Source organism: Salvelinus fontinalis, chromosome 20 (assembly GCF_029448725.1).
Source record: "Salvelinus fontinalis isolate EN_2023a chromosome 20, ASM2944872v1, whole genome shotgun sequence".
Classification (NCBI taxonomy): Eukaryota; Metazoa; Chordata; class Actinopteri; order Salmoniformes; family Salmonidae; genus Salvelinus; species Salvelinus fontinalis.
In genome coordinates this window covers 29284734-29305205 of record NC_074684.1, presented here as the reverse complement: position 1 = coordinate 29305205, position 20472 = coordinate 29284734, and the positions used below count along the sequence as shown (strand labels likewise).

The 20472-nt window shown below is 44.6% G+C and overlaps 1 protein-coding gene across 1 annotated transcript; it reads left to right on the top strand.

Annotated features, from left to right (window-relative positions):
* Positions 1–4894: 4894 nt before the first annotated feature.
* Positions 4895–11649, top strand: tagapb (T cell activation RhoGTPase activating protein b). The gene is made up of 10 exons (XM_055873131.1): positions 4895–5039; positions 5887–5971; positions 6955–7008; positions 7533–7596; positions 7725–7894; positions 8589–8750; positions 8871–8980; positions 9460–9637; positions 9873–9969; positions 10141–11649. The coding sequence occupies exons 2-10, from the start codon at positions 5945–5947 to the stop codon at positions 11295–11297; spliced, it is 2019 nt and encodes a 672-aa protein (XP_055729106.1). The 5' UTR covers positions 4895–5039; positions 5887–5944; the 3' UTR covers positions 11298–11649.
* The last annotated feature ends 8823 nt before the right edge of the window (positions 11650–20472 follow it).

The following is a 20472-nucleotide window of genomic DNA, read 5'->3' as shown; positions in this document are numbered from 1 at the left end:
TCCCCAATCAGAGACAACGATAGACAGCTGCCTCTGATTTGGAACCATACCAGGCCAAACAAAGAAATAGGAAAACTAGATTGCCCACCCTAGTCACAACCTGACCTAACCAAAATAGAGAATTAAAAGGATCTCTAAGGTCAGGGCGTGACAATCCAACAGATTCAACCGCAAAGACCATGGAGGTTTTCCAATGCCTTGCAAAGAAGGGCTCTGATTGGTAGAATTTTTTTTTATTTTTAAAACTGACATTGAATGTTGTGTCAATACACCCAGTCACTACAAAGATATAGGCGTCTCTCCTAACTCAGTTGCTGGAGAGGAAGGAAACTGCTCAGGGATTTCACCATGAGGCCAATGGTGACTTTAAAACAGTTAAAGAGTTTAATGGCTGTGATAGGAGAAAACAGAGGATGGATCAACAACATTGTAGTTACTCCACAATACTTATCTAAATGACAAAGTGAAAGCAAGAAGCCAGTTCAGAATAAAAATATTCCAAAACATGCATCCTGTTTGCAATAAGGAACTAAAGTAAAACTGCAAAAAATGTGGCAAAGAAATTACATTTATGGAGGTGTATAGTAGCAGAGTCTGAAAGGTGAAGTTAGTGTAGCAGCATAGCAGGACGGTTTACAGTAGGGGAGTCTGAAAGGTGAAGTTAGTGTAACAGCGTAGCAGGACGGTTTACAGTAGGGGAGTCTGAAAGGTGAAGTTAGTGTAACAGCACAGAAATATTCTAAAACATACGTCTTGTTTGCAACAAGGCACTGAAGTAAAACTGCAAACAATGTGGCAAAGCAATGAACTTTATGTCCTGAAATTTGAAGAAAACATTAAGTATGCGTGCCCTACACAGGGTCAATTCCAATACCATATGTACAATGTGCAGGGATACTGGAGTGATAGAGGTAGATATGTATAGGAGTAAAGTGACTAGGAATCGGGATATGAGATAAACATAGCAGCAGCTTGTATGTAAGTGGGTGTGCGTGGAGTCAGTATAAATGTATGTGCGTGTTAGGTGTGAGTGAGCAGATGATAGTGTGAGTGTGTAGGGCCCTGTGAGTGTGTAGGGCCCTGTGAGTGTGTAGGGCCCTGTGAGTGTGTAGGGCCCTGTGAGTGTGTAGGGCCCTGTGAGTGTGTAGGACCCTGTGAGTGTGTAGGGCCCTGTGAGTGTGTATGGCCCTGGGAGTGTGTAGGGCCCTGTGAGTGTGTAGGGCCCTGTGAGTGTGTAGGGCCCTGTGAGTGTGTAGGACCCTGTGAGTGTGTAGGGCCCTGTGAGTGTGTAGGGCCCTGTGAGTGTGTGGGGCCCTGTGAGTGTGAAAAAATAAAAGGTCAATAAGGATACAAGGTTAACTCGGATAGTCCGTATAGCTATTAAGTCAGCTATTTAGCAGTCTTATTGCTTGGTTTTAGAAGCTGTTCAAAAGCCTGTTGGTGCCAGACTTGATGCACCGGTACCACTTGCCGTTCGGAAGCAGAGAGAAGTCTTTAACAATTTTCCGGGCCTTCCTATCACACCGTCTGATATAGAGGTCCTGGATGGCAGGGAGCTTGGCCCTAGTGATGTACTGGGCTATCCGCACCACCCTCTCTAGCGCCATGCGATTGAGGGCGGTTCTATTGCCATACCAGGCAGTGATGCAGCCAGTCAAAATGCTCTCAATAGTACAGTTGTAGAACTTTTTGTAAGATTTGAGGGCCCATGCCTAACTTTTTCAACCTCTTGAGGGGGAAGAGGCACTGTCGAGCCTTCGGCTGTGCGTGTGTTAGGACCATTTTAAGTCTTTAGTGATTTTGACACTGAGGAACTTGAAGCTGTCTACCTCCTCCGCTGCATCCTGTCAATGTAGATGGAGGTGTGCTCGTCCCCCTGTTTCATCTAGTCCACGATCAGCTCCTTGGTCTTACTGAAGTTGAGGGAGAGGTTGTTGTTCCGGCATCACACTCCAGGTCACTGACCTCCTCCCTGACATCTAATGTTCCTGAGTGGCTACTTACAGTTTTGACTTAAATCAGCTTGAAAATCTATGGCAAGACCTGAAAATGGCTGTCTAGCAATTATCAACAACCAACTTGACAGAGCTTGAAGAATTTTAAAAATAACCATGTGCAAATATTGTAAAATCCAGGTGTGGAAAGCTCTTAGAGACTTACCCAGAAAGACTCACAGCTGTAATTGCTTCCAAAGGTGATTCTAACATGTATTTACTCAGGAGTGTGAATACTTATGTAAATTAGATTTTTCTGCATTTCATTTTCAATACATTTTTCTAAAATGTATAAAAACACATTTTCACTTTGTCATTATGAGGTATTGTGTGTAGATTTCCTCACTAACCAGTATAATTATGCAACCTCAATTTCCTTCCTCTCTTCCTCCCATCTCTCTCTCCCCCTTCCCACCTTCCATCGATTCTGCTTCCCAAATGGCACCTTTTTTCTCTCTATAGTGCACTACAGTACTTTGACCAGAGCTAAGCTCATAGGGAGGAACTAGGGTGCCATTTTGGATGCGGACATTTTTCATTCTATTTCCGTTGCCTGAATGGACCCTGATTACTGGAACACTTTGATTTTAGGCTCTACACGAAATCACAAAATGTTCCCACGACCAGTCTTACAGTAAATGCGTGGGTCTGTGGATCCACACGTGACAAGGTGACAATTTTAATGTCGTAGCAAATAAAACATGGTGACCTAGGCCATGAGAGCGTGCCTTCCTCCTCACGAGCAGACAGACAGACAGACAGACAGACAGACAGACAGACAGACAGACAGACAGACGACTAGATGAAAATAATGAGGTATACATTAGTACCTATAGAAACCATTGGATAGAGAAGTGGAGTTATCTAGTCCTGATGAGCAGAGATGCAGTCCTAGTCAGGCCTACTAGCCTTCATATACCACCATGGCCACCTAAGCTTCCCCTTCTGTCTCTCTCTCTGTCTCTCTCTCTCTCATTTAGATCCAGTGCTAGCTACCGTCTGAAGCACAGGGTGAGTCTGGAGGATCTGTGGCTTTATGGCTTTGAGGACGAGCCCGAGGAGGAAGAGGGAGGACGGGGAGAGATCGACCTCAAGACCTCCCTCGTTTTGGCCTGGACACTCGCTGTTTGTGTGGTGTCCTTCTGGTGAGCAGCAGCCATCCTCCGTGTCCATACATGAGTGCCAACTCATACTCATACATGTGCATACACACACAGACGCATATGCAGACAGGCACACACACACACACACACACACACCACACACACCACACACACCACACACACACACACACACACACGCAGGCACATTCTCAGATGGAAACACGTCTCTTTTAAAAGATTTCTCACTCATCGTTCTCAACATAGACATAACAAATAACAAGTGATGTTTCTCTGTTTTTTCTCACTACTGACATTACATGATGACTAACAATGACTAATTCTCTGAACTCCCAAAGTTTTAAGGTTAGAAAACTACACAATGAGCCACTACTGAGCAGTACATTCAGCTTGATGGCATTTCAAAGTACAACTATTACAATATGAGGATAATGGAATCAACTCTATCATCCATAAGTTCAAATTCAAGAATCATATGAACAGTTCCTTTAAGTTAAGTTTGACCCATTTGGTTTTCCTGGAAGATATACTGTGCACAAACAGCACAAAAATCCAGTATCCTTGGATTGACCTAAAAACATATTGAGTTTCTTCAGAGATGCTTTCCATAAGGTCTGGAATGAAACAGGGAAGTTAGACAAATCTACACCAACACAAGATAATGGCTGGTGAAACAGGAAGTGTGAAGCTGACCATCAGACCTCGGGTCACATGTCAGAGGCTTTACAGCAATGGACTTTATCAGGAAACCTGGGTCTTTCAAATAAACATAGAGCTTGGAAATTGCATAGTCACAAATGGAGACAAACAGACATAACATTGAATGGAACAAAATTGAAGGGGATTGAAAAGTTATTAAATAACAATCAGAGCCTGTTTTGATCAGGAATGATAGCTATCCCTTGTTGGTGTAGATATGGGTAATTTAGTCATGTTATTTTAGTCTGAGTCATACACTCCCACAGTTTCTTGTCATACAAACTAGTCAAATAAGTGTGACCGTTGTTGACTAGAGTCTGGGGTTCACCAGTTCATCAGCCTACTGTTTACCAGTAAGCACCAACTGTACATGAGCTGGTCTTTTGGGAAAGTGTATGTAAAAGCCTCTTTTACAGTAATCCAAAAGTATGGTCCCTACTGTAGCCCTGATGTAGGCCCTAGTGTGGGCCCTAGTGTAGGCCCTGATGTGGGCCCTAGTGTAGGCCCTGATGTAGGCCCTAGTGTGGGCCCTAGTGTGGGCCCTGATGTAGGCCCTAGTGTGGGCCCTAGTGTAGGCCCTAATGTAGGCCCTAATGTAGGCCCTGATGTGAGCCCTGATGTGGGCCCTAGTGTGGGCCCTAGTGTGGGCCCTAGTGTAGGCCCTAATGTGGGCCCTAGTGTGGGCCCTAGTGTGGGCCCTAGTGTAGGCCCTAATGTGGGCCCTAATGTACTCCCTAGTGTAGGCCCTAATGTGGGCCCTAATGTACTCCCTAGTGTAGGCCAAAGGTGAAGGAAAACAAAGACACCAAAAGAAAACAGAACTTCTAAAGGCCTCACTCAGACATCCAGGCTTCCCCAGAGTGAAGTGATCCCCTTTTACAAATAAAGGTATTCCTATCATCTATACAGGTGATTGAGGGTTAGTCTCCACGTGTGTCTCTTTCCACATGGCGATGACAGCAGCAGCCCCAACCCAAGAGGAAGTGGTGTCTTTGGTCGGGGGCCGCCATGACGCTGCTTCCTGTCCCCATGACTGAGTTAGAGTTTCCAACGGGCTGTAGTTAAAAGAGCCAGAGGGCGTGCTGTGTCTCTTCAGTCTGTTAGTCTGTCTGTCCGTGTGTTTGGTTTGTTCCTCTTCCACTGTGGATTAGTAACTCACGCCACGCTGTTATTTTGCCTGCAGCTTGCCTGAGGTGAAAGAACGCTGGTTGGATACTCTTCACAGGTAAGCACTACTAATTTGTTAGTTTTTATTGGACCTTTATTTAAACAGGGAGTCACCATTGAGACCAAGGTCTCTTTCGCAAGGGAGCCCTGCACATACAATTCATAGACAAAAAACACATAAATAATTAAATAACTAACTAAAATACAACACTATTAACTCTATAGATACTGTAAATGTCACTTGATTGTGCCGTAAATGGCTAACCTGGATACTGGGTTATACTATACAATTATTTATAATAACTCTTTTATTTTTTGGGGTCTCTGCTTACGTATTATAGAAAGATTTTGGGATCTATCAATGTATTTGTAGTTACTTGTAGTATCAATGGGACTGTACTGTCTATGTCATTCAATTACAGTATAAGATGTAAAATGTATGCACGCTTGACTGTAAGTCTCTTTAGATAAAAGCGTCTCCTAAATGGCATATATTATTATATTAATTACTATTGGGCTATGTGTAGAATTAATATTGAAAGGTATTATAAAGACATATGTGATGGAGATAGGAACTGTATTTTAGTTAATATTACCATTCTTCATGATATCACAACTTATAGTATATGGTTAAAAATAATCTGTCATCCAATTATTAGTGGTAATCATCCTTTTCACTCATAATCACTCAGAAATGTTTACTCATAAATAATAATAAAGATTTTTATCATATTGACAATATCCATTTGACCATCTTTTTGACCCCCCCCACCCCCCCCCCACCCCTCTAAACAGGGACTAGTCTCTATCCATCTTTCTCCATTATGGCTCACCAGAATAACTAGGGATTTACTTGAGATCAATCAAATATTAATATTTGTATGTATGTCTTTTAATGTGTCCAGGAAAATAAAAGCAGCAACAGAGAGGGCAGGTTCTATCACACCCCTCCCAGGTGTTCTGATGAAGGTGCTGAGCAACAGTATCACAGTAAGTTTCTCACTTAGGGTCCCGTCCCAAATGGAACCCTATTCGGTATACAGTACACTGCAAAAACTATAGGGAACAGGGTGCCCTATATGCCCTATAAGTGGTGAAGCTTTAGCTTACTCTCCAGTGTGCTAAATATACAGCAACAGCAATTAGAACAGCTGAAACAGAGAAGAGCTGTGTGATTTATTACCATAGCACATACTGTGTCGTATGTAGACCTATTCCCTGATACCTTACTCAGATTCTCCTTACTAAAGGGGGTGATGGCAGATACTGTAGAAAAGATGGATCTGCATTTTCCTGTCTGCAGTCGGTCATTGATATCGAGATTCCGTTGTATTGCTCGGCTATTGAGTTCAAGATATCAGTGTGTTGCCAATTCATAATATTCACTCTTATTCCATCTATTGCTCTCATGTTGATGGGCTTTGATGGCTCTGAAGAGGAATATACTGTAACCTCTAGAAAGGGTCATTATCAGTAAGGATATAACCTCTAGAAAGGGCCATTATCAGTAAGGATATAACCTCTAGAAAGGGCCATTATCAGTAAGGATATAACCTCTAGAAATGGCCATTATCAGTAAGGATATAACCTCTAGAAATGGCCATTATCAGTAAGGATATAACCTCTAGAAATGGCCATTATCATTAAGGATATAACCTCTAGAAAGGGCCATTATCATTAAGAATATAACCTCTAGAAATGGCCATTATCATTAAGGACGGAGTATCGGACATTCTTAGAAAGGCACTCAATGCAGACACACATTGCATCACGTCAAAAAATGATCTATGGTCATTCAGACATATATAGGCCTTTGTTTGACACCATGTACATATAGAATTAGAATGAGCATACATTGATCTTTACCGAAATAGTATAATTGCTTCTGGAAGGAGTCGACTTTATCTTCAACAACTTTAATCTGCATTATAGATAATTCTCTCTCTCTCTCTCTCTCTCTCTCTGTGTTTAAGGCTAAAACTCTAACAGGAAGTGGCATGGACCCGTTTATCGAGTTTCCCCTTGATGTAAGTACCGTACAGACCCCACTTCTGCTTCTCATCCATGTGTCAATTGTTCTGGAAACACCTTTGGTTTCCCTAGACCTCAGGGGGAAAATATAAAGTTTATTTTTAGGTTTGATGGGGGAATTTGAACTACTGCAATCTGTAGCTCAGATAATAAGCACTTACATAACACAAGTGTATTCATTGTAACAGTTGATTGATACTGTGATGATGCTTTTTGGAGGGTTTGTGTTGTTTCGTTCAAATGGAGAACCTTGTGTTGATCTTGAGTACATATTGGTGTGAAAGTGGTGGGTGTTTTTGAGGGGGGTTTCTGGGGGGGTAAATTCTGAGGGGTAAATTGTTTGTGATGGAGGGAGTGTGGGCGAGTAACACTCTTACAACCCTGCACCCTCACCTGTAAACGGGCGTGCAGACACAGGGGGTGTGGTTTAGGGGCATAGAGCAGAGGCTCCTCCCCTCCCTCCCCTGCCACACGTTCCTCACACATTCTCATGACAACATCTCCTGTTTTGTGTTTCCAGGGCGGCACAAAGATCCCCACACTGCCCAGGGAGTTGTGTAATGCAAAAGCAACGCAGCCCATTGGTGAGTTTGAACATCGCTGAAAAACAATGTCATGGTATCAGTTAGCATTACTGTATACTGTGCCCAATACTGCACACTACATCTATACCTACTCAAGTTCTCTAATCCTTTGGCTTCTTTCATAACAGAAAAGTGCAGCAACAGTAAGAGAAGCATCAGCATCTTGAGGAAATTGAAGAGGAGTTCCACCCTCAACAGCATGTCCTCCTGTCCAGACACAGACTCCAAGAGCCAACTGTTTGGACAGCCTCTCTCCAAGATCTGCCCAGAGGATGGGATGCTTCCCAAGCCCATCACAGTACGTCACTTTACCATAACTATCTTGGTTCTGTAATATCTTTGTATGTTAGATTGTCATCATTTGGACAAGGTGTGTGGCTCTGGGCATTGAGTGAGAAAGATTTTATTGATTGTGCGATATAACATAACACTTTCAATTCATGAACTGAACTGCCATAATGAACTGCCATAATGAGTTGTAGTGAGAGCAGTTGATTTGACCCGCACCTCATTCTACCAAGTGTCCACTAGGTAGCGTCCGCTAAAATAAATAAATCCTTTTAACTAAACACCTTGGTAGAATGAGGTGCATGTCAATTCAAAAGTTAGGAATCACTAGGAATCATTATGGTAGTTCAGTTTATGAAGTGATTTATTGATTAGGGCACTTGATTAATCGGGTCATTAAATTGTCACTAATAAGTGCAGTTAACAAAGCATTTGATAATGGTTGCTAAGAACCTGCCTGTCTGCAACCCAACCATTGATTTGATTTACATGTGATGTTCCAGCTGATGAACACGCACAATGCACCAACCTCCTGTCTCACTCTGACCCTGCCGTCCCCCCCACAGAACACACACACACACACACACACACACACACACACACACACACACACACACACACACACACACACCAGGTTGTTTGATTTGTTCATGCCTTTTCTCAGCCTGGTCTGACCTCTGCTTGTTCTTCTCTCTCCCCACCAGGAGATATTGGTGCTTCTGTGGAAGAAAGGCCCCTCCACAGAGGGGGTGTTCAGGACGACATGCAACAGTAAGACCCTGAAGGTCATCAGGGAGCAGCTCAACAGTGGGACGGAGGTGGAGATGGATGCCCTGCCCGTGGTTCTCCTGGTGGGTCTACTCAAGGTAAAGAGTCATCCATCTGTTCACTCATCTGTCCCTCCATCCGTCCGTTGGACACTCTCACTACTTATCAGCAGTCTTCCATTGTGTTATAACCTCCAACACCTTCCCTCCTAATTACAGTGTTTTCTGAACGAGCTCCCGGGACGCCTGCTAGTGTCGGAGCTGTTTGAGACCTGGATGAAGACCCTGGAGATTGAGGATGTCCACCAGAGCGGCTTGCGGCTCAAGAGGTAAGCTACCAAACACTAACGAGCTGATGCTAGGCTAAAAGTAGCATTAGCTAGCCACTACTAGGACCAACTTAATTCTATGCTAAATGTGGCATTAGCACTAGCTACTATAGCTACTATACCACCTGTCCAGTCACCCCCATTGGTGACCTACAAAACTGTAAGCTATGCTAATTTAAGACTAATATAGGCGTTCGGTTGAATACAAAAATCCCTGAACTTTTCCATTGCTGCTGTAGGTGTGGCAAAGCATATATTCAGGGGATTTTGAATGGAGTTTTTCAGAGATTCAGATAAAGAGGAAGTAGTGTCTCTCCCCTCAATGTGTATATTTCAGACAAGGCACTTCTCTTTTTTCGTTGAATTCCCCTCTCAAAAAGAGAAGCTTAAAATAATAGTTTTTAAAAAGAGCGGCAAACTGATCTACATTTTCTTCCTGTTCTTTCTCTCCTCCCTTCTCTCTTCCCTCCTCCTCTCAGGGTGGTTGACAAGCTACCAGGGCCTAACATCCTGCTGCTGCGGAACCTTCTGTGTGTGTTCCACCACATCACAAAGAGCAGGCACAACATGATGGACGCCAATAATTTGGCGGTGTGCATCGCTCCCACTCTGCTGCGGAAGGACGACATGTCCTTAGACGTGCAGACCGTGGACAAGGTGAGAATACGGTTCTGACTGGACTCTTGAAGCTGCCAATGTGGTTTTCATGCACTGAAAACCACAGTGTGTGTGTATGTGTTTTGTGTGTCTGTGTATAGGCCTGTGGTTTCGCAAGAACTTTACCCTACAGTAGTCTGCACTGATTAAGGACTGAGTTGTTCAGTGAAAGGAGATGCCAACCCTCTTTCTAAGTAATGTTGACCTTTTATGTTTTTTGTGATGTTTCCTTTAGGTGGTAAAGCTGACAAGGTTCCTGATAGAGCATTGCAGTGAGATCTTTGGACAAGACATCCTGAGCCTTTTGGGGGATCCCGATGAAGATAGCTCAGGTAAGAGAACTGGGCTGCTTTAGGCACCACTCTTTGCAGTGCTACACATTGTTTCACAGAAAATTAGAACATTCTGTGAACACAGATTTCTGGGAACACATTTCAAAGTAGAACAATGGGAATAGGAATCATACACCGCAACTGATCAACGTTCTGCCTCTTTCTCCTCAGAATCTGTGTCTTCACAGCGGCACGACTCTGCGTATGACAGCACCGACCCGGACTCTGAGGGGGACAGCATGGGGTCCATGCAGGGAGAGGGGGAAAGTGGCAGCTCGTCCTCATCTCTCCTCTCCGCGTGCGGGATGGAACGTGGCACTGTCCCCTCCTGCCCTACCAACGCCAGCTTCCACACCTTCACCAACAAGACGCCCTTTAACCGCCGCTGCTCAGAGCCAATCATCTTCCCCTCTAATGAGAAAAGGAACCTGGCCCGTAGCCATGATGACTTCTCCGTGGAGGCCCGGGACTTTGAGGAGCAGCCACTCAAAAAGCAGATCTCTAATGACTCCTTCCTGCTCCCGGGGCATGGTGCCGCTACCAGGCCTGCTGCTACGCTGTCCCTTCTCAAACTCGGTGGCAGCCATCCGTCATGCTCGTCCACCTGTTCCCTGGAGAGCACCACCTCCAACGCATCGGAGGGCTCTGTGTTTACCAGCTCGCCGCTGGCCTCCCCGGGCTGCCCACGCAGGGCCCAGTCAAAACATCCGAGGGCAGACACGGTGGAAGTGGCCAAGCGACGCACCCAGTCCATGAAGATGAACAGCAAAGCCCCGATGACGACCAAGAGCCTGGGAACCTTCGCCCGAATCAGTCTGAAGAAAGGCCACATCCAGAAGGAGAAACCTTTCCCCTGTGGAACCCTCCAGGAGGACTCCCAGAGTGAGGCCGAGGCCCCTCTCAGACAGAAGTATCCCCTGTCTGCCATGGAGCCCTTCCAGCAGGTGGATAGCAGACTCCCATCGCAGCCCCCCTCGTACGAGCAGGCAGTCCAGAGTGTGGCTCAGCTCACCCTGTCACATTACGGCTCCATGACTGTCAAAGCCGCAGCCGCCACTCTTAGCAGGAATTCCCGCCCAGCCTCTATGAACGCAAACTTCATGTACTCCTGTACCGTCAATCAATACACAGACTGCTTCTCTCAGGGGACAGACAGTGATGATGTCACAGCAGTCCAACAACATTCCGGCGGGTTCCGCCAGCGAGCGATGTCTGAGTCTGTGTCGAGAGCACGCCATGAGACCATGTCACACCATGAGGCTGTGTCACGGAGGTGCAGCCAGCCCGTGTTCCAGGAGTATTCTTACGCCAAGGAGTCCTACGTTTAAGGACCTTTTTCTGACATGATATCTCACTTTTCACTTTGAATGTACACAAACTATAATGTACAACTGCTAGGTTGAGTAGTACTGTTTAGAGTACAGAAGGAAAGATATTTTACCTGAAAAGCTATTAATGAAGGTAGATACTCCTCTAGTGTATCTACATAAAAGCTATGTAAATAATCACAATCTGAATCTGCAGGTATTTTGGATATATCTCCTCCAGTTTTACTTTTGTTAATATACTGATATGTACTGTACATAAATGTGTAACTTTGTGAAAATGTGTGTATTTTTGTGTCTTGACTCTACAACATATTTCCTTCCACTACAATAAAGCACCTTTGTTACATTGTGACTTTGTTCTCCAGTTATTAAAGTCTGTACACTTTTGGGGGGATATTTTTTTTGGGGGGGGGGGAGCCCTAGGAGCACTCACGTCCTGTGACTTTGCAGCTGGCTAGAATCGATTGGTCATTGCAACCCCAAGCACGCAGTTCCACTCAAAAACAACCTTGTGCGCATGCAAGTACAAGAGATGAGCTCCCATACATACATAAGCCATACTGCTTTCTCAGTTCATCCCATGGGCTCCACCAACATTAACACAGCCATTTTAGAAGGATTGTAGGCTTGTAGATGTTTGCGTTGTCTTATTGTTTGCGTTGTCTTACCATTGTCACACTAAGAACACACAAACCAATCTGGAACCAGGCTAGGTTAGATGGACTTCCTCTCACCATTCAACTACGCCATTAGCAAATGCTGTCGTGCCCTGACCTTAGAGAGCTTTTTATGTCTCTATTTTGGTTTGGTCAGGGTGTGATTTGGGTGGGCATTCTATAATCCTTTTTCTATGTTTTGTATTTCTTTGTTTTAGCCGGGTATGGTTCTCAATTAGGGACAGCTGTCTATCGTTGTCTCTGATTGGGAGCCATACTTAGGTAGCTTTCCCCACCGATGCTTTGTGGGTAGTTATTTTCTGTTTTGTGTTTCTGCACCTGACAGGACTGTTTCGGTTTCGTTCATTCTCTTTATTATTTCGTTATAGTGTTCAGTTTAAATAAAAGCATGAACACTTACCACGCTGCGCTTTGATCCGATTATTCCTCATCCGACGACAACACCTGTTACAAATGCATTAATGAGGAACTAATATGGGCCATGCAGGGTCAGGGATGTGAGTATTAGACCAGTTAGGCCCGGCTTCTCCTTTTTAGGCCAGTTGTGCAACACAATCTAACAGCCTTCATTAAGAGAACAGCATGTTCTGGCTGGTGGCTCGCAGAAGAGGAAACCAGACGCTGATCACGTGGACGGATTTGGTTTTTCTCTGAATTGCTTGTTGTCGTGGCTGTCTTGATGAGCCAATCCAATGCCATGGCTTCCCTTTCCTCTCAACTTTTTAGTTTGAGGTTTCCTCTCTTAGCGTTGGTCTCTAATTTATTAATGGTGTTCAGTTCTAGTAGGCTTTCATTTCCCTGCAGGGCAAACACCCTTAATGGACTAAAGTATTAATTTAACTGTGATTATTAAGGCCTTACCTACTCATGACTATTCTCACCAAGAAGGATTAATTTCCTAGACTTCCTAGAATCTTTCCTAGATTAACTTACTAGGAGCATGATTAATTTCCTAAAATCCAAGATGCCTGTTAGGCCAGTAGCCGTGATGAGAAAAGAGAGTAACTGACTAAGGGCAATGTGACCGTCCATAAAAATCTGTTGATGTGCCCTTGAGCAATGCACTTAACACTAATTGCGCCAGGGTCATGCGTATTAATACACACTTGTACATGTGTGAAAGAGGACAAATATAAGCACCCACCATATTATTATTATTTTTTGGGCAAATGTCGTTACAATACTTAAGCAATGGGAAAGAGAGAGGTGAAGAGAGCTGGATTAACACACAAAGCATGCTGTTTGTTTTCTGAACACATTCTGGGGACTGTGTGAACAGAATATGAAGCTATAGTCAAAAGGCAATGTGATGTTTTTCAGGTCCTGTAGACCAGGGCTGCCCAACCCTCTTGCTGGAGAGCTACCGTCCTTTTCAGTCCAACCCTAATTCAACACACCTGATTTTACTGATTAGCTGCTCAACAAGACCTTGACTAACTGAATCAGATATGCTCAATTAGGGTTGGACTGAAAACCTACAGGACAGTAGATCTGGGGCTGCCCTGCTCTAACCACTAGCCTAACTGCCGCTATACATCTGCATTTGATAGTTGAGGTACTAGCATCATGCATGCGTGTCACAACCTGACTTTAGAAAAATGTTCTTATGTCCTGTTGTTACCACAAGCCCTACCTCCCCAATTAAGGTGCCACCAACCACCTGTGATTACAGTGCATGCATTTTTAACAGCACATGAAGATCCAATGTTATGTTGAACCTAACCATTATGAGCCTTACTGACCATAGATAACAATGGAATAAAGCATGATGGGGACTGAGGCTGAGATTGAGACTACAGAGAAAGGGGTCAGCCTGGTTACTGTACCTGCACACATTACCTGTAACGGCTCTCTTCCTGGGGTGAAGGAGAGGACCAAAATGCAGTGCTGCTAGTGTTCAAAATGATTTAATAAAGAAGAGACAATAACGTGAACACTATACAAAATAACAAATGTGAAAACCGAGACAGTCCTATCTGGTGCAGAACACAAAGACAGAAGACAACCACCCACAATCCCCAACACAAAACAAGCCACCTATATATGATTCTCAATCAGGGACAACAATTGACAGCTGCCTCTGATTGAGAACCATATTAGGCTGAACACAGAAACAGACAAACTAGACACACAACATAGAATGCCCACCCAGCTCACGTCCTGACCAACACTAAAACAAGCAACACACATAAGAACTATGGTCAGGACGTGACATTACCTCTATACATCCAACTACAAAAGGTAAAAACATTTTGAAAAAGATCTAATGTGAAAAGATCTGATTTTATTGGTCAAAATACCAATTTGTGTTAAAAATATGAAAATTGGTCTGCCTGTGTAAACGCAGCCATTGAGCCTTGTAAAGGGCTAGACTGAGTGATTGACAGAATTAATGGATGTTTCTACGTCAGTATAAGAACATGGTGTCTATAGAAATTACTAATGAGCAGAGGCATACTACAATACCAGGCTGTGCCCTTTTACAACCCTTAATGACCGGTGACAGCAGTAAACAATGTACACCCAGAGAGAGAACAGGGTGAAGGGAGGGTGAGGGAGGAGGTCGACAAACATCAATCCAGCATCACATACTTTTAATGAAAAGGAGACCCTATCCCTCCAGCTATTCAAAGGAGGACGTAAAGGGATAGCCCTTCTGAGATTTTTTATTAAAGTGTGCATTGGGCTATATTGGGCTATATTGGGCTATATTGGGCTCTTGTCAGAAATGGGCTACCTGTGTAAACGCAGCCTAAGGGATGTCTCATGCTTTCCAGTCGAAGAAGTTTGTACATATATTATGATGTTTTTGTTCGTTTTGGTGTTCGGCAGGTTTTCTTTCCCATTAATCATGTAAATGTTGACCCCATGACCCCCACAACTGATGTAGCCTAATTAATTTGCATAGTGTTGTAACACTTTCTGTTACGTATTTAGCTAATAACACACAAAACAAAAAACAAGCAATTATGTTTGCTTTGCCATAGCGTATAAGTTTAACACAGAAGGGATAGTGTGACAAAGCTGGCTGACGTTTTTCACATTAAAAAGGTTTACAATATGACTGGAACAGGATTTACTCAAAAATATTAGTTTTATTTTCCATAAATATAATAAATACACAGATTTAAATAACAAGGATAAAAGTCACATTGAGAGGAGGTGTAAAAGATACAGACACTCATGTCATCCATCCTTGCCTGAACTGAAAACCGTGTGCTTCTCCCATACATAATTACCAGGCCAAATCGGTGGGAGGGCTATTAATTATCAATGAACCAATAACAGTTCAAACATACAAGGACAACAATTACACAATAAAGAATAGAGTGTAACCATAAATATTGCATCATTACTGTTTGTACAAACTTGCATAGTTGCAGCCAATCACTGGCATAGAACAAAGGCATGGAAATGCAATGTTTACTTTTACCACAGTGGTTTCACCTCTGTCACTACATAGATCTAACCTGTGTCTACTTCCTGTGGCATATATTCCTTCTTTCACTTTTGGGGTTATTTAGGCTGCATTTACACTGGCAGCCCAATTCAGATATTTTTTCCACTAATTGGTCTTTTGACCAATCAGATCGTCTCTGAAAATTGGTCAAAAGACCAATTAGTGGAAAAAAAATATCAGAATTGGGCTGCCTGTGTAAACGCAGATTAGGTTTGTCTCATGCTTTCCATTCGAAACAGCTATCTTGAATGGATCGACACAGAAGATAAGAAGTAGGTACAGGGAGTGAAGGTTTAATAACTGACAGACACAAAACAGAACAGGAACAGTGTCTGGACAGGAACACATAACAACAAGGACACAGGGAACACCACCGAGGAACAGACAGAGGAACAGACAGATATAGAGGGGCAATCAACCACGTGAAGAGCGCTGCTGTGCGTAATGATGGTGACAAGTGCGTGTAAAGACGGGTAGGGTGGGGGAGCGGGAGCAGGCGTGACAGCTCATATATTATGAACTTTCTTGACGTTTTTGTTTGTTTTGGTGTTCAGCAGGTATTTTTCGGGGCAAGTCAAAATGCGATAGTCGAAGTCTACGCCCCTTTTTCTGTGATTGGTCAACAGTACTACTAGTAGGAGTGGGAACTATGGACGGATTCTTCAATTAAGTGTTTGTTATTCAATGAGAGACGACTAATACTGTACCAAACATCTTAGATATAAAATTGCGCAACTAAGACCTCTGCAAAAACATTTAAATTAATTACTTTTTTTATCAGATTCATTCAGACTATTTTGAGGTGTTATGGCTATGTTGTTGCTACGGTGGCTGAAGAGGGAATTACAACAGAAATATTGTTTTTTTTCCTCATTTTTCAAGCAAATGTCTTTAGGGAGTATGCGAGCACAGACGTTTCTTTGCTTTGCCGAGTTCTGCTAGGAGCAAGCCAGACCTGTATGCAGACACCTTTAGAGAACTGATAATGCTGTTTGTGGTTGACATGCACATTTTGTTACAGTTTCATATAGTTTTGTTAATAAGCCTTTTTTTTAACGCCATTTAAGCAGAGCAAAATAAGAACATTTCAAATGTGGTTTCATTACACTCATGCATGACTAGTGTTCTCTCTGTTTAGTATGAGACCACAACTGCTTCCTGGTCACAGTGAGAATGTTTAGAATGCTAAACAAAGTGTCAATTCAGGATACAGTATACCACTTATGTACATACAGTGCCATCAGAAAGTTTTCACAACCGTTGAATTTTTCCACATTTTGTTATATAGTGGGATTCAAATAGATTTAAACTTCTTCAGGATCGGTGGGTCCCCTGCAGGACGGTTGGGCTAACGTAGGCTAATGAGATTAGCATGAGGTTGTAAGTAACAAGGATTTCCCAGGACATAGACATATCTGATATTGGCAGAAAACTTAAATTCTTGTTAATCTAGCTGCACTGTCCAATTTACAGTAACTAGTGAAAAACCATGCTATTGTTTGAAGAGAGTGCACAGTTTTGAACATGAAGTTATTAATGAACAAATTAGGCACATCTGAGCAATCTTCATACAACATTTTGAACACAAATGCAATGGCATTGGAAGTCTAAAACTTTGCACATACACTTCTGCCATCTAGTGGTCAAAATCTAAATTGCACTTGGGCTGGAATACATTATGGCCTTTCTCTTGCATTTCAAAGATGGCACACAAAAAAACGTTTTTCTTTCTTTCTTCGTATTATCTTTTACCAGATCTAATGTGTTCTCCTACATTCCTTTCACATTTTCACAAACTTCAAAGTGTTTCCTTTCAAATAGTACCAAGAAAATGCATATCCTTGCTTCAGGGCCTGAGCTACAGGCAGTTAGATCTGGGTATGTTAATTAATTTGGGGGGGTGAAATTTAAAAAAAGGGTCCGATCCTGAAAATCTTAAGTCATTTTTCTCAACAATATACACAATTCTCTAATGCCAAAGTTCAAGAACATTTATAAAACAATTATGAAAAATAAAACAGTGTCTTGATTAGAAAAGTTAAATTCCCTGAGTCAATACATGTTAGAATCACCTGTCACGTTGTATAATGATAGGAGACAGGTGCAGGAATAGCAACGTTTTTTTAAATTTCTCTACCCAAAATAGCGTACGTCATGAACCTGACGGGTCATGAACATGACATGGCTGAAGCTGGGACCCCCCGAGTCTTTGATGCAGATTTGAAAGCCAAATATCAAATCAAATCAAATGTAATTTGTCACATGCACCGAATACAACAAGTGTAGACCTTACTGTAAAATGCTTATTTACAAGCCCTTAACCAACAGTGCAGTTCAAGAAGAGTTAAGACAATATGGCTCCCTCTGCTCTCTTGGCCGCCTTACTAGCAGACTCTGTTGCCCCGGCTGCAGGAGAGCACAGAGGAACTCCTCCGGGAAGCGAGGGAGGTGTCTTGCATGCTTTCCCTGCTCCAGAGGGATGTGGCCTGCACCAACAGACGGGCCATAGCGCAGGTGGTTACCTCCCGGAACTATCCGTGGCTGACCCAATCCCATCTGCCAGCGGCACCATAGAGCACATTTTACACTCTCCCCATTACCCCAGGGCTGACGTTTGGTGCCGGGGTTGATGACATTCTGGAGCAGACCGATAAGGTTTGTAGGGACCTCCGATAAGGTTTGTTTGCTGCCTCCTCAGGTCCCGGGTTCAAGGCAGACGGACTGTTGCCACCCACCTGCACCCGAACTATGGTGGGGTCCCTCTCCTGCCCCATCACCTCGTACTGAGGGACGACAGCGGGGAGGGCACAGCGTGCGGTGGAGCAACAACCTATCAACCATCACTGCCAGAGGGACATGCCTGGGGGACCCAGGAGCTCGGGGCGCCAGAGGAGAGGTGGGCCCCGGCAGGACCCCTCACACACCCTTCCTCGGCCTCAGCCGCTTCTCCCGTTCTCAAAGGGCAAAGTGGGAGAAGGGTGTGGAGTCCCCCTGGGTGTTGTCCACAATGCTCCAAATCCGGTTCCGGCTCCCGTCCTTTCAGTTGCTATGTAGGTAGGTTCTACTACACTTATTTTGTGGTCACAAAAAGAGACAGAGTTTCGACCAATTCTGGACCTCCGCAACCTCAATGGTTACTTGAAGGTTCTGAGGTTCCACATGCTGCCCCCAGCCCGCATGTTGCAGGACGTGTCCAAGGATCAGTGGGCTGTGACACGGGACCTGAGAGATGCGTACTTCCATGTTCCTGTTCACCCAGCTCATTGACAGTACCTCCGTTTCGCTTTCGAAGGAACGAAGAATAGTCATCTGACCCCCACCCAGAGTGTGGCCTTCATTGGCATGGAACTTGACTCAGTCCTAATGAAAGTACACCTGCCCACCAGGAGAGTTCAGGCGATCTTATCTTGCCTCGACCACTTTCGGCAGGGGCCGCCCTGACCTGCCAACGCCAGTTGCTGATTCCCCTGGGCCTGCTCCATCTCCGGCCTCTTCAACGGTGGTTCAACTCCCACTGGCTGCACCCGAAGCGCCACTGTCACCGTGCTGTTGCTCCTTTCTCTCAGGTGGGGTGAAGATGCTGAGGATGTGGCGCCGGGAGCTGGTCAGCACAGACACCTCCCAGCTCGGCTGGGGGGGGGGGGGGGGGCGGGGTGTGACCTAGGGCAGGTTGGTCAGTGGCTGTTGCCTACCCCCTTGGAGCGGCCGGCACATCAATACACGAGAGCTCCGAGCTGTACTGCTGGCCCTTCGGTCTTTTCTTCCACATCTGAAGGGAAGACATGTCCTGGTGAGAACGGACAACACCGCAGTGGTGGCTTACATCAACCATCAGGGTGGACTGAGGTCCCACCTCCTCTATCTTATGGCACGGGGAGCTCCTTCTCTGGGCTCAGGGACGTCTAGCATCTCTATGCGCAGCGCACTTACCTGGCATCCTGAATGTGGCAGCGGATATGCTCTCGAAAGAGGGCCCGCCGCCTTGAAACTGGAGCCTACATCCCCAGGAGGTGCAGCACCTGTTGGAAAAGTTCAGGAGGGCGCAGGTGGACCTGTTTGCCTCCCTGGACAATGCACACTGCCCCCTGTGGTACTCCATGTCGGAGCCACCAAGGCCTCTGGCCTTGGATGCTCTGGCTCATTTGCCAGGGCTGGAGCTTTACGCATTCCCCCCTTTTCCACTGATCAGCCTTTTCCTGTCCTTGTTGTCTGGGACACCTTGGCAACTGCCCCTGAGACCAGACCTGCTGTCTCAGGCCGGGGGAACTCTGTGGCATCCGAGACCGCACCGCCTCAGTCTGTGGGCTTGGTCCCTGAACGGCATCAATGGTCCATGTTAGGACTACAGGAGGGCGTAATGAACATCTGCTTCCGCAAGCTCAAGCTCCCCACGCCCACCTACGGAGACCTCATTACCACCTGGTGTCGGCTACCATGAACAGTTCAACGCCGACCTCCGCAAGCTAGCCATCAACATGGTACCCTTCCCCAGTATGCACTTCATGCCCAACAACGTCAAGACTGCTGCCTGTAACACCACACCCCCTGCACTCAAGATGTCCACCACCTTCATAGGCAACAATACAGCCATCCAAGAGCTGTTTAAGTGTCTCTGAGCAGTTCACTGCCATGTTCCGTCGCAAGGCCTTGCTACTGGTACACCGGGGAGGGCATGGATGAGATGGAGTTCACCGAGGCAGAGAGCAATTTGAATGACCTGGTATTGGAGTACCAGGATGCCATCGCCGAGGGGGAGGTATATGAGGATGAAGAGGAAGAGTCTGAAATCCAGAGCCAAAATGTAACTTTCTTAAACCATCAAATAATGGGCCGTTCCAAAACCAACAAAACCGTAACAAAGAGCAGATGCATCCCATTACATTTACACAACTACGGTACCACTTGAATAACATTTATAAAATAAACATTGTTGCTTTTTCTGTATATAAACTATATAATATAATTTTATAATGAGCTTTTTCTCCTAAATGCATTTTATTAGGCAATATTTTAATTAAAGTAAAGATTTTGTTTTTCC

Bases quoted from the DNA above. Each gene is read 5' to 3' on its own strand.
- tagapb (XM_055873131.1), top strand. From the start codon at position 5,945: ATGAAGGTGCTGAGCAACAGTATCACA. The intron at 5,972-6,954 runs GTAAGTTTCTCA...TCTGTGTTTAAG, and splicing joins TGCTGAGCAACAGTATCACA to GCTAAAACTCTAACAGGAAG. The intron at 9,970-10,140 runs GTAAGAGAACTG...CTTTCTCCTCAG, and splicing joins TCCCGATGAAGATAGCTCAG to AATCTGTGTCTTCACAGCGG.